A 15,793-nucleotide genomic window follows, 5' to 3' on the forward strand; every position below is an offset into this window, starting at 1 on the left:
ACACGATACACACACTACATAGACTACGATACATACAGTACACGATACACACTACATAGACTACGATACATACAGTACACGATACACACACTACATAGACTATGATACATACAGTACACCAGTGTTTCCCAACCAGTGTGCCGCGGCGTGCCGTACAGGTCTGGCCTCTCGCCAGACCTGTACCTACTTTAGGGTGCAGGAGGGGGGAAGTAGCGCTAGAAGGAGGGGCAGTGGAGGCAGCGGTGGGGAGGGGGGAAATATCCCCCCCTCCCGCACCTGGGACCCCTCCTTCTGCCTCTCTCCCCCTCCGTTTAGCGGTGGCAAGTGCGGCTCGGCGGCGGGGAGGCATACGGAGAATTACTCACCACTTCCGCGTTCCAAGCGCTGGCAGCGTCATGTCGTCACACATCTCCGCCTTCAATGCCGCCCACTGTTCTTCCTGATTAGCGGAAGCACAGTGGGCGGTATTGAAGGCGGAGATGTGTGACGACATGACGTTGCCGGCGCTTGGAACGCAGAAGTGGTGAGTAATTCTCCGTATGCCTCCCCGCCGCCGAGCCGCACTTTCCACCGCTAAACGGAGGGGGAGAGAGGCAGAAGGAGGGGTCCCAGGTGAGGGAGGGGGGCTATATTTCCCCCCTCCCCACCACTGCCTCCACTGCCCCTCCTTCTAGCGCTGCTTCCCCCCCTCCTGGGCATCTATACTGGGGGGAACTGTACTAGCTATACTGGGGGCAACGAAACTACCTACACTGGGGGCAACGAAACTAGCTATACTGGGGGCAACTATACTAGCTATACTGGGCACTATACTGGGGCACTACCTACCTATACTGGGCACTATGCTAGCTATACTGGGCACTATACTAGCTATACTGGGCACTTTACTGGCTATACTGGGGCACTACCTATCCATACTGGGACTATACTAGCTATACTGGGGCACTATACTAGCTATACTGGGGCACTATACTGGGGTAACTATACTAACCATACTGGGGCAACTAAACTCCCTATACTGGGGCAACTATGCTAGCTATGCAGAAGCCCCCCCCCCCCCCCATAGCACGGCACTGTCCACTAGGTCGCGCAAACACCCGCTCCGCCGCCGTTCCCCGGAGAAAAATATGGTCAGAAAGTGTTCCCCGGCCCGGAAAAGGTTGGGAACCACTGCAGTACACGATACACACACTACATAGACTACGATACATGCAGTACACGATACACACACTACATAGACTACGATACATACAGTACACGATACACACACTACATAGACTACGATACATACAGTACACGATACACACACTACATAGACTACGATACATACAGTACACGATACACACACTACATAGACTACGATACATACAGTACACGATACACACACTACATAGACTACGATACATACAGTACACGATACACACACTACATAGACTACGATACATACAGTACACGATACACACACTACATAGACTACGATACATACAGTACACGATACACACACTACATAGACTACGATACATACAGTACACGATACACACACTACATAGACTACGATACATACAGTACACGATACACACACTACATAGACTACGATACACACAGTACACGATACACACACTACATAGACTACGATACATACAGTACACGATACACACACTACATAGACAATGATACATACAGTACACGATACACACACTACATAGACTACGATACATACAGTACACGATACACACACTACATAGACAATGATACATACAGTACACGATACACACACTACATAGACTGATACATACAGTACACGATACACACACTACATAGACTACGATACATACAGTACACGATACACACACTACATAGACTACGATACATACAGTACACGATACACACACTACATAGACTATGATACATACAGTACACGATACACACACTACATAGACTACGATACATACAGTACACGATACACACACTACATAGACTACGATACATACAGTACACGATACACACACTACATACACTACGATACATACAGTACACGATACACACACTACATAGACTACGATACATACAGTACACGATACACACACTACATAGACTATGATACATACAGTACACGATACACACACTACATAGACTATGATACATACAGTACACGATACACACACTACATAGACTACGATACATACAGTACACGATACACACACTACATAGACTATGATACATACAGTACACGATACACACTACATAGACTATGATACATACAGTACACGATACACACACTACATAGACTACGATACATACAGTACACGATACACACACTACATAGACTACGATACATACAGTACACGATACACACACTACATAGACTACGATACATACAGTACACGATACACACACTACAAAGACTATGATACATACAGTACACGATACACACTACATAGACTGATACATACAGTACACGATACACACACTACATAGACTACGATACATACAGTACACGATACACACTACATAGACTACGATACATACAGTACACGATACACACTACATAGACTATGATACATACAGTACACGATACACACACTACATAGACTACGATACATACAGTACACGATACACACACTACATAGACTATGATACATACAGTACACGATACACACTACATAGACTATGATACATACAGTACACGATACACACACTACATAGACTACGATACATACAGTACACGATACACACACTACATAGACTACGATACATACAGTACACGATACACACACTACAAAGACTATGATACATACAGTACACGATACACACTACATAGACTGATACATACAGTACACGATACACACACTACATAGACTACGATACATACAGTACACGATACACACACTACATAGACTATGATACATACAGTACACGATACACACACTACATAGACTACGATACATACAGTACACGATACACACACTACATAGACTACGATACATACAGTACACGATACACACACTACATAGACTACGATACATACAGTACACGATACACACACTACATAGACAATGATACACACACTACACGATACACACAGACCTATGACTATGGAGGGATTAGAGTGTGAGCTCCTCTGAGGGACAGTTAGCGGCAATACAATATACTCTGCACTGCGGAATATGACAGCACTACATGGAATACAATTACCTTGATGGCCCTTCGTACGATCATGATGGCGTCGTGCAGCGAGCGCTCGGTCTCCTCCATGAACTGCTCGGCTCCTCCCCTCAGGATGATGGTGCAGGTTTTGGCCTTGGGGCAGCCAGTGAAGAAGTTATACCTGAGCAGAGAAGGATACAGCCTCATGTCAGTTCACACATACAGTGGCCCAAAATACAGCCCGAGGGTTGGTTCACACCGCCTCGCTTCTTTACAGCCAAACGCTTATCTGCTACTGCCTGTAAGAGCGTATGGCATAGCTGCTCCGCGGTGTCCAAACATTGAACTTCATCCCAATCAGTAGCCGATACCCCCTTTCCCATGAGAAATGTATTATTTTCTCAAACGGATCATCAGGGGGCGCTGTATGGCTAATCTTGTGGTGAAACCCCTCCCACAGTGTGAGGTCAGCGCCTCACAGCACCGAGGTCCTGACGTCACACTGTGGTAATCTTGTTGCATTGTGGGAAATAACAGCTGTTTCCAACTGCCAAAAAAAGGCAAGCAGCATCTCCTTCCACTGACATCACCTGCCAGCAGAAAAAAATTTCACCATGTGATAAATGTCAGAATGTAAATCATGGATTTAAAAGATTTTACAATGGGCAAACACTGACTACATCATTTATACATAATCATTGTAAAAGTGAAGAAATTATTTTCACTGGAGCTCCTCTTTAAAGCCTGCAGGGGACAGAATGTAGCCAGGGACGCCGCCGACTCCAGAAGCTGCATGCAGTGTCAGGGAAAACGCCACTGAATGCAGCGCCTGAGTAATCATCGGTAAATGACACTGACCGCGGTGCTTGAGCAAATGATCAGTAAACGACTTGAGAGTAGCGCTCCCATTCATCAATTACAACAAGGTCCGGAGAGTGACAGAACTGATGGAGCACATGACCGGGAAGAGGCGGAGACTCGTAACTGGGAGGACAATGCATAGTCACATGATCACAGCTCTCACCTTTCTCCTCCCACCTGGACCTCCTCAAACAATGCACACTGACCCAGGACATCATCAGTCAGAGCACTGACGCTGGTCTGGATGGAACCTCCGCAGGCCTGGGAAAAGCAAGAACAACTTAGGATTACCTTTGCTACACAAAAGAGTAATTACATTAAATGTACCCGTGTCGGTTTTTTTTAATAAAGAATCAGATTCAACATACCTGGGGCTTCCTCTAGCCCCTAGAAACCTATGTGTCCCTCGCTACAGCTCCACTCTCAGGCAGTCTCCCGTTACCCTCCCCTTCTGCATGCGCAAGACCACACGCCCATGGCCTGTAGTGTTCTGCACAGGTACAGACGCTCCCGACTACAGAAGTGTGACCGCGAGCGGAACGCAGAAACTGCCAACTTGGCCAGCGGCTGTTACAGAGGGAACCCCAGGAGACTGCATGGGAGCTGAGCTGCGGCGAGGGATACATAGGCTTCTAAGGGCTGGAGGAAGCCCCAAGTAAGTACATCTTTTTTTTTTTGTTAAATTTGCCTGATGCATCCTTCGAAACGTATGCAGCCTGACCAGCACCACCCCACCTTGGAAAAAAACACAAGTACAGAGAGCCGCTACGGGAGATCCTTCTGCACGTAAGCCAGGCAGAATGTCTCCCCCTCCCCCAATCACACATACACATAGCATGAGATCATTGGGCTCGATTCACAAGAGTGCTAGCTGTTAGCATGGCCATTTTCGCATTTGCGCGCGCTTGCGAATTTTCGTGCGCAATTAAACAGTTTTGCACGCAAATGCAAATTTTCACGCGAAATAGTTATTTTCACACAAAAATTCGCGTTTGCGCACGAAAAACTTAATTGTGCGAGAAAATTCGCGATCGCGCGCAAATGCAAAAATTCACACGAAAACGGGCGTGCTAACAGTTACCACTCTTTTGTGAATCAAGCCCATTGTGTTACCACTGGAAGTAGTTATAGAATTGGCCATAGGTACGATTATGGGGGCTTAGATACTTCTCTCGCACAGGAAGACCTCAATGGCTATAATTACTAAGCAATTCCAAGTGGTGTTGATCCAGGGATTTTATCCGATTGCCATTTTGAGTCAGGAAGGAATTATTCCCTTTTTTTTTCCACACACACACACAGACAGACAGACAGACAGACAGACAGACAGACAGACAGACAGACAGACACACAAAATTTGATCACAAATGTGATTTTTACTATGTTGGGCTCAATTGCAGAAAAAATGCAGAACTACTATCGCATTTTTTTTTTAGAAAATCAAACGCATTGAGCGTAAAATCATTCCCACAATTCCAATTGTAACTTTACTGAACTTGCGTTTTGAAAATCGCAAACCTTTTCAAAAACAAAACGGATCGGAGCCTCTGTGAAAAGGCCCTGAGGGTTTTTCACCTTCCTCTGGATCAGCTGAGATATGTGAGGGTGCAGGCTGGTGTTGCACCATATTTTCTGGATGAACTCGATGGATGGATGGATGTTTTTATTCGACCAATCTAAGTAACTTCCATAGATGAGATTTCTTAGTCACTGCTCTATCTGTGCGCAGAATGACAATCAGTGAACCCTGTTCAGCTCTACAGCCAGTGTTCATGTGAACAAGACCAGCTCCTACCATCATGGTCCTCCTCAGATCCTCTTCAGGAACCCGCCCAGCACAGAACAAGTCTCGGTCAGCGAAGTACTGAGTGGCCACATCTCCGATAGGAAGCTTGGACAGGACCACCTTGGCTCCAGACTTGTGGATCTTGTCCAGCTTGTCGTATAGGATGTTCCACTCCGCGTCTACAATGGCCTGGTAGTCCTGCAGGAACAAAAAGAAGCCAGGAGGTTACTCCAGCCAAGATCGGCATTTCAGTGCTGGTGGATGGTAAACAGATATGTTTTTCTATCCATCAGGAAGTCAGGTGACCGCAGTCACGTGCCTCAATCCTTCCAACCCCCTGAGGAAACCACCACATCTACTGTGTGTAGCAGCCAGCTACTGCAGCCTTACTGGTCACAGCTGCTATAATGCCCAAAACTGAATCCAGCCAATTCTCATGGAAAATCAGGACCATTAAAATAAACTTTTCAATCTGAACCCCCCATGCTAACATTATTATTTTGTACTTATAACGCCAACATCTTCTGCAGCGCTGTACAGAGTATATATTGTCTTGTCACTTAACTGTCCCTCAGAGGAGCTCACAATCTAATCCCTACCACAGTCATATATCCATGTATATAGCAAGGAAATGAGCAGCGCTACTTAAAAACAGACTAGTGCCTACCTACAAAAGAGTGCAAGCCCCACTTGTGGGGTCGAATACACACCGAGCATACACATGACCTGTCTACCACTGGAGGAGGATGTTGGTTTCCTGTAACAGCTTGCATGCAACCTATTAAGTACTCGTCCCTCCCACTGCGAAGAAGTCAATCCTCCATGGGAGGGGCCTAACACTAACTAAATCCTAACCTATGTATATGCATAGCCTGGGTGCGCTACCAAATAAAATTGAAAAATCGAAAATTGCGCAAAAGGTGGATCAGCGCAACACCAGGCCGCCTCCGAATGGCCTCCAATCAGAGATGCGCTGAGCCCCCCTAGGAACTACAAACGCACCTTGAACCCAAACAGAAGCTCTGCATATACACCAAAAGCATGGCTGTTAAGTGGGAGCAGCGTACCCAGGCTATGCATATACATAGGTTAGGATTTAGTTAGTGTTAGGCCCCTCCCATGGAGGATCGACTTCTTTGCAGTGGGAGGGACGAGTACTTAATAGGTTGCATGCAAGCTGTTACAGGAAACCAACATCCTCCTCTAGTGGTAGACAGGTCATGTGTATGCTCGGTGTGTATTCGACCCCACAAGTGGGGCTTGCACTCTTTTGTAGGTAGGCACTAGTCTGTTTTTAAGTAGCGCTGTTCATTTCCTTGCTATGTACTAATTTAATTCGCTTTTGGTCAGCTGCTCCCACTTAAAGAGAATCTGTACTCTAATATTCTTACAATAAAAAGCATACCATTCTATTCCTTATTTTCTCCTGTGCCCCTCTGTGCTGTTTCTGCCACTCTCTGCTGCAATCCTGGCTTGTAATTAACAGTTTTAGGCAGTGTTTACAAACAAACTAACCAGCTTCTAATAGGCTCAGCTAAGCATAGTGTGTGAGGCATTCACAGTGTGCAGGGGGCCTGCAAAGGGTGTGTATCGCTTCTACCAATCACAAGCAGCCCTGCACATTCCACACAATCAATCCTTAGCCCGACAAACAGGACAGATGAAAGATACATTGATTTATTACAGAGACAGTGCAGTTAGGAAAGACTGCAGTAAGCCAGAGCAGATTAGAACAGGCATAGGAACTTATAGGATAGAAGAACTAAGGCTGAAAAATTTGTTACAGAGTCTCTTTAACAGCCATGCTTTTGGTGTATATGCAGAGCTTCTGTTTGGGTTCAAGGTGCATTTGTAGTTCCTGGGGGGGCTCAGCGCATCTCTGATGGAGGCCATTCGGAGGCGGCCTGGTGATGCGCTGATCCACCTTTTGCGCAATTTTCGATATCTCCATGTATGTATCGTGTAGTGTATGTATCGTAGTCTAGGGACAACTCAGGGGAAGCCAATTAACGGATCGGTATGTTTCTGGGATGTGGGAAGAAGCCGGAGTTCCAAGAGGAAACTCACGCAGACACTGGAAGAGCATACAAACTCTTTGCAGATAGTGCAAAGGCTGGGATTTGAACCGGGTAAACAAGCTGCACGGCGAGAGCGCTAACCACCACGCCACCGTGCTGCCCAACCGCTGTGCGCCTCTTCAGGCAGAAGCAAAACCTCCCGTGGCAGATACTGTTCTGTTCAGTGCACCAGATACCATCTCCTCATGTCGATACACACAGTAATATAGGGACTCTGGAAAAATGTTTTTATATTGGGTGTCACATCTGACTAACCTACTCAGCAACTCAACCCAAAGAGAACTGTTAAAGGAGTTACCAGACATAAGTAAAATAAGTGCTACTTATCCAAGGCTTCCTCCAGCCCCAAGCATGTCCCTCGCCTCAGCCGGCCTCCCAGCGATGACGCCAGGTCGACCTGGAGGACAACCTGTACTGCGCCTGCATGAGCGGCACTGTCAATCACTGCCATGTGGACCGGAGCGTACTGCGCAGGTGCAGAACTACTGCGCAGTACACTCCAGTCCACGTAGCAGTGACTGACAGTGCCACTCGCGCAGGCGCAGTACAGGTCGAAGAGGGAGGCAGAGAACAGCTGACAGCAGAGCTGCAGCGAGGGACATGCTGGGAGCTTGGGGCTGGACGAAGCCCCGGGTAAGTAGCTCTTATTTTCTTTTAAAATGCCTGATAACTCCTTTAAGTGACAAGTCATTTTGAAAAAAAACATTTTATTTGCACTTCTACTGGTTGCTGTTAGAATTTGAGCTCTACTGGGCTTTAACCACCAACCTGGAGAGCTCTGCCGCATCTTTACGGAGGACCATAAACCAGTAAGATCAGACAATACCAGTTATCAACTTCATATGGTCATGTGATTGGCAGAGGTGAAGGGGTGGGAGGAGCTCCCCAGAAATATTGTGCTTAGTGTAACTGGAGTGTGGTACCATCTAGAGCAGTGGTTCCCAACCTTTTCCGGCCTGGGGAACACTTTGACCACATTTTTCTCCAGGGAACGGCAGGGGCGGGGGGTGTTTGCGCGACCTAGTGGACAGTGCCGTGTGCAGCAGGCTAATGGGAGGGGGGGGGGGGCGCTGGGGTGCGGCTGTATAGCTAGCATAGTTGCCCCAGTGTAGGAGGGAGTTTAGTTGCCTCAGTATAGCTAGTATAGTGCCCCAGTATAGTGCCCCCAGTATAGCCAGAATAGTGCCCCAGTATAGCTAGTATAGTGCCCCAGTATAGTGACCCCAGTATAGCCAGAATAGTGCCCCAGTATAGCCAGAATAGTGCCCCAGTATAGCGCCCCAGTATAGCCAGTATAGTGCCCCAGTATAGTGCCCCAGTATAGCCAGTATAGTGCCCCCAGTATAGCCAGTATAGTGCCCCAGTATAGCCAGTATAGTGCCCCAGTATAGCCAGTATGGGTAGGTGGTGCCCCCCGCCCGTCCCCGCCGCTATTATTACCTTAACAGCTGCCGCTCTCCCCTCTCCAGCGCATGTGTTTATTCAAGGTAAGCAGCGTATCTCCCGGCTGCTCTGTGTGATGCGGAAGAAGGCAGGGCAGCGGCTTCCTGTAGCGGGGATATGTATCGCCGTTACTATGGTAACCGAGCCATGATTCCTGCGCGTCACACAGAGCAGCCGGGAGATACGCTGCTTGCCTTAAATAAACACATGCGCTGGAGAGGGGAGAGCGGCAGCTGCTAAGGTAATAGCAGCGGCGGCCGCGGGGACGTGCGGGAGGGGGAAGAGGACGGCACACCAGGCAACATGCCGCGGCACATGAAAAAACGCTGATCTAGAGAATGTTATATAGTTTGATTCTTGTATGTATGGGGCCATACAAGTCTTAGGGGAAAAGATCAGAGTGTCCGTACAGCCAATACCCAGATCCCAAGCTGGATGTCCCTCTTCGTGCAGCTGTGTACACAATATAGACTGTTCGCCTCTAGAAGAGGATCCCTCATCCCCCTTTTGGAGCACATACCAGAGATTTTGATGTTGCCACACCAGAAAATGCATTACAGGCATATGTACAGGTCTGCTGTGTGCAGTGAAATATTTCTTCTTTATATGAAATGACTTGTGAAGGAGTGAAGGTTAGATTAGAAGGGTGATGTATGTATGTATGTATGTATGTATGTATGTATGTATGTATGTATGTATGTATGTATGTATGTATGTATGTTCGCTCACACTTTCGGCTTGTGAGCTACTTTTAAAAATTAGCAAGTCAAAGTGATCTACCTATGTACAATTTTAGGAGCACACTTGTACAGTGGAGGAAATAATTATTTGACCCCTCACTGATTTTGTAAGTTTGTCCAATGACAAAGAAATGAAAAGTCTCAGAACAGTATCATTTCAATGGTAGGTTTATTTTAACAGTGGCAGATAGAACATCAAAAGGAAAATCGAAAAAATAACCTTAAATAAAAGATAGCAACTGATTTGCATTTCATTGAGGGAAATAAGTTTTTGAACCCTTTAACAATAAAAGACTTAATACTTAGTGGAAAAACCCTTGTTTGCAAGCACAGAGGTCAAACGTTTCTTGTAATTGATGACCAAGTTTGCACACATTTTAGGAGGAATGTTGGTCCACTCCTCTTTGCAGATCATCTCTAAATCCCTAATGTTTCGAGGCTGTCTCTGTGCAACTCTGAGCTTGAGCTCCCTCCATTAGGTTTTCTATTGGATTAAGGTCCGGAGTCTGACTAGGCCACTCCATGACCTTAATGTGCTTCTTCTTGAGCCACTCCTTTGTTGCCTTTGCTGTATGTTTTGGGTCATTGTCGTGCTGGAACACCCATCCACGACCCATTTTCAGTTTCCTGGCAGAGGGAAGGAGGTTGTCGTTCAGGATTTCACGATACATGGCTCCGTCCATTTTCCCGTTAATGTGATTAAGTTGTCCTGTGCCCTTAGCAGAAAAACACCCCCAAAGCAAAATGTTTCCACCCACATGCTTGACGGTGGGGACGGTGTTTTGGGGGTCATAGGCAGCATTTTTCTTCCTCCAAACACAGCGAGTTGAGTTAATGCCAAAGAGCTCTATTTTGGTCTCATCAGACCAAAGCACCTTCTCCCAGTCACTCACAGAATCATTCAGGTGTTCAATGGCAAACTTCAGACGGGCCTGCACATGTGCCTTCTTGAGCAGGGGGACCTTGCGAGCCCTGCAGGATTTTAATCCACTGCGGTGTAATGTGTTTCCAATGGTTTTCTTGGTGACTGTGGTTACTGCTAATTTGAGGTCATTCACTAACTCCTCCCGTGTAGTTCTAGGATGCTTTTTCACCTGTCTCAGAACCATTGACACCCCACGAGGTGAGATCTTGCGTGGAGCCCCAGAGCGAGGTCGATTGATGGTCATTTTGTGCTCCTTCCATTTTCGAACAATCGCACCAACAGTTGTCACCTTCTCTCCCAGCTTCTTGCTAATGGTTTTGTAGCCCATTCCAGCCTTGTGCAGGTCTACAATTTTGTCTCTGACATCCTTGGACAGCTCTTTGGTCTTTCCCATGTTGGAGAGTTTGGTGTCTGCTTGATTGATTCTGTGGACAGGTGTCTTTTATACAGGTGACTAGTTAAGACAGGTGTCCTTAAAGTGAACCAGAGACGAAGCACCCTTGTGTATTTTACCATAGAAATCAGTGGGAACATTAGAGAAAACATTTACCATGCTCTCTGTTCCATCCTCACTGCTAAAAGTGTCTGTTATCTAGCTGAGATAAGAATCCCGGACTGAGCATTGATTCTGGCTTTGCTATAATGACTCAGCTATAATGATTCCTGAGCAAAGCCAGCAGGTGGCAGGCTTGGACTTGAAGACAGCAAAGAACACAGTCTCAGCTATAATTATTCTGTAGCAAAGCCAGACCGACTGCTTAGTCGGGATTCTTATCTTAGAGGTGATAACAGGCAAATTAAACAGAGAACAATGTAACAAAGAGCAGATTAGGTGTTTACTGTCATGTTCCCACTGATTTATAAGGTAAAATACATGAGGTTGCTTCATCTCTGGTTCTCTTTAATGAGGGTGACTAATTGAGTAGAAGTGTCTAACTACTCTGTGGGAGCCAGAATTCTTAATGGTTGGTAGGGGTTCAAAAACTTATTTCACTCAATGAAATGCAAATCAGTTGCTATCTTTTAATTAAGGTTATTTTTTCGATTTCCCTTTTGACGTGCTATCTGCCACTGTTAAAATAAACCTACCATTGAAATGATACTGTTCTGAGACTTTTCATTTCTTTGTCATTGGACAAACTTACAAAATCAGTGAGGGGTCAAATAATTATTTCCTCCACTGTATATACAGAATGGAAAATGTAGTGGGGTCGGGATCTACCTAATGGGCAGCCCTGTATGTATGTATGTGATGTCGAGAGACCCTTGGGTTATATAATTGGATGTCATTTCTTATGCACACTCACTCTGTATGTAACCAGATATCAATAATGCTTGTTAATTTGCTGATTTTCAAATAAGATAATTTTCATTCGAATGTGTATCAGATCAATCTATACTTCTATTCCTATGACTAGCTGATTGCCCGGCGTTGCCCGGGAATGTATTTGGCTGGTGTTGGCTCAGCCCACTTTTTGTAACCCTAACACACAATTACTCAATGACCAAGTTTGTGAGCTTTGCGGTCTTTAGAATCAATAATTTGCATTGAAGTGAAAAAAAATCTGATTGGCTGTTTGTGGCTCCACCCCCTTTTCTGAATTTTAACCCTAGTAACCCAATGACCAACTGTAGCAGGTTTGAGGCTTGTGCCATTAACAGTGCAAGAATGGCAGCAATGTAAATATTCCCCTTGAGAAGCAATAGGTGAAGTTTGATTCACTTTTGTAGGCTCCACCCACTTTTCTGAATATTAATCTCAGTTACCCAGTGACCAACTGTGCAAAGTTTGAGAACCCTGCCATTAACAGTTTAAGAATGGGTGCAGTATACATTTTCCCAGTGAAATTTGTCTCCGCCCACTAATGACCTGGAACTGCCCCGCCGTGTATGTATTTGACCAGTTTTGGCTCCGCCCACTTTTTCTAACCCTAATGCACGAACACTCAATGACCAAGTTTGTGAGCTTTGGGGTCTTTGGCATCAATAATTTGTATATTCCCATAGAAATTAACAAATCAGATTGGCTGTTTGTGGCTCCGCCCCTCTCCAACATTTGAACCCCAGTCACACAATGACCAACTATAGCAGGGTTGAGGCATCTGCTATTACCAGTGTAAAAATGGCAGCAATTTAAATATTCCCCTTAAAAATCAACAGGTGAATTTTGATTGGCTATTATAGGCTCCACCCACTTCCCTGAATATTAATCTCAGTCACGCAGTGACCATCTTGGCAAAGTTTGAGATCCCTGCCATTAACAGTGAAGAAGGGCTGCAGTTTTTCCCAGTGAAATGTGTTTGGCTCCGCCCACTTTTTGTAACCTGGACACGCAGTCACTCAATGACCATGTTTGTGAGCTTTGGGTCCTTGGCATCAATAATTTGTATTTTCCCAGTGAAATGAAACACATCTGATTGGCTGTTTGTGGCTCTATCCCAGGCATGGGTAAACTTGACTTGTAGTTCCTCAACAGCTGGAGGGCCAAGTTTGCCCATGCCTGCTCTATCCCCTTTTCTGAATTTGAACCCCAGTGACCCAATGACCAACTGTATCAGGTTTGAGGCTTGTGCCATTAACAGTGCAAGAATGGCAGCAATTTTAATATTCCCCTTGAAAATCAACAGGTGAATTTTGATTGGCTTTTTTTAGGCTCCACCCACTTATCTGTATAGTAATCTGTGCCATTAACAGTGCAAGAATGGCAGCAATGTAAATATTCCCCTTGAAAATCAAAAGAATTTTGATTGGCTGCTGTACGCTCCACCCACTTTCCTTAATATTAGTCCCAGTCACCCAGTGGCCAACTGTGTCAAGTTTGAGAACCCTGCCAATAACAGAATGGCTGAAATCAATGTAACAAATCTGATTGGCTGTTTGTGGCTCCAGCCCCTTTAGTGAATTTGGTCCCCAGTCACCCAATTACTGACTGTATCAGGTTTGAGGCATCTGCCATTAACAGTGTAAGAATGGTAGCAATCCCCATGAAAATCAATAGGTGCATTTTGATTGGCTGTTGTAGGCTCCACCCACATTTCTGAATAATAATCGCAGGCACCCAGTGGCCAATTGTGTCAAGTTTGGTAACCCTGCCATGTAAAAAATTAAGTTTCTGGCACCGCCCACTTTTTGTAACCTTGACAAATAGTCACTCAATTACCAAGTTTATCAGCTTTGGGGTCCTTGGTATCAATACTTTGTATATCTGATTGGCTGTTTGTGGCTCTGCCCCTTTCTGAATTTGAACCCCAGTCACCCAGTGACCAACTGTATCAGGTTTGAGGCATCTGCTATTAACAGTATAAGAATGGTAGCAGTTTAAATATTCCCTTTGAAAATCAAAAGTTGAATTTTGATTGGCTGTTGTAGGCTCCACCCACTTTCCAAAATCTTAATCTCATTCCCCCAATTACTAACTGTGCAAAGTTTGACAACCCTGGCATTAACAGTGTAAGAATGGCTGCAGTTTATATTTTCCCAGTAAAATGTTTTTGGCTCCGCCCACTTTGTGTAACCTTGACACAGTCACTCAATGACCAATTTTGTGAGCTTTCAAGTTCCTGGCATCAAAAATGTGTGAATGGAAGCAGTTTATCCAGCAAAGAAATCTGATTGGCTGTTTGTGGCCCCGCCCCTTTAGTGAATTTGGACCCCAGTCACCCAATGACTGACTGCAGCAAGTCTTAAGCCTCTGCCATAAACAGTGTAAGAATGGCAGCAATTTAAATATTCCCCTTCAAACTCAATAGGTGCATTTTGACTGGCTGTTGTAGGCTCCACCCACTTTCCTAAATCTTATTCACCCAGTGACCAACTGTGGCAAGTTTGAGACCCCTGCGATTAACAGTAAGAATGGCTGCAGTTTACATTTTCCCATGAATGGCTGAATTTTGATTGGCTGTTTTAAGCTCCGCCCACTTTTCCTGGATTTGTAACCTCAGTCACCAAGTGACCAACTGTGCCATGTGTGGGGACTCTGGCTTGATTACTGTGAGAATGGCAGCCTTTTACGTTTTTTCCATTGACTTGAATGGGTGAAATCTAATGTGCTGTTCGTAGCTCCGCCCAGGTGTACAGGGGGGGCCGCGAGACCCCCAGAACATATCATCCCAGGTAGTAAGGGATCTGTGTACCAAGTTTCGTTCAGATCGGTCAAGGGGTTTTCGACACACACACACACACACACACACACACACACACACACACACACACACACACACACACTTTGTTGGAAAGAGACAATCACAAGATTATGAGAAGACAGCAACAGACATTACTCAACTAGAAGAATGCTTATACCATATCAGCAGATTTCACTAACCAATGGACAATCTAACACTAATCTAACATGCTCAGCAATTATTCTTTTATATGGACTATGTATATCCATAAGACAACCCATTTTTATATGTCATATTACCATGGGATTACATTACGCCATAAGCTTAATAAAAACCTCTCCCCGAACTTTCTGGGGCAGAGAATTATACCATCCACTTTTGGTGTGAGACTCAATTATGCATGCATAATCTGTTTTGATTCCAGGTAAGACCCGAGGCCTCCATCCTTGAGATATTTCTCTCGTTATCACATGTATAGTGGCTGCAATGTGTACCGGTTAAGGTTAATTAATGCCTTTGACATGGGAGACCAGGGTTCGAATCCTGGGCACGGTCTGTACCTATTCCCTATTCAGTCCATGGGCAAGACTCCAGACACTGCCGGGTGGCCGCTTGAGCACACTAAGTGGCTGCAGCTCTTGAGCACTATGAGTCCGACAGGAGTAAAGCGCTATACAAATGTTCAGATTATT

General features: G+C 45.4%; 1 protein-coding gene across 1 annotated transcript in view; it reads right to left on the bottom strand.

Moving 5' to 3' along the window:
• Positions 1-15,793, bottom strand: part of CCT7 (chaperonin containing TCP1 subunit 7) — a 34,602-nt gene that overhangs the window by 9,020 nt on the left and 9,789 nt on the right. Inside the window, exons 8-10 of the mRNA XM_068274172.1 lie at positions 5,804-5,992; positions 4,172-4,269; positions 3,196-3,328 (exon numbers count right to left, since the gene is read on the bottom strand). Of these exons, the coding sequence (XP_068130273.1) occupies positions 3,196-3,328; positions 4,172-4,269; positions 5,804-5,992 (420 nt within the window). The remainder of the gene's footprint in view (positions 1-3,195; positions 3,329-4,171; positions 4,270-5,803; positions 5,993-15,793) is intronic.

Source organism: Hyperolius riggenbachi, chromosome 1 (genome assembly GCF_040937935.1).
Source record: "Hyperolius riggenbachi isolate aHypRig1 chromosome 1, aHypRig1.pri, whole genome shotgun sequence".
In the NCBI taxonomy this organism is placed as follows: Eukaryota; Metazoa; Chordata; class Amphibia; order Anura; family Hyperoliidae; genus Hyperolius; species Hyperolius riggenbachi.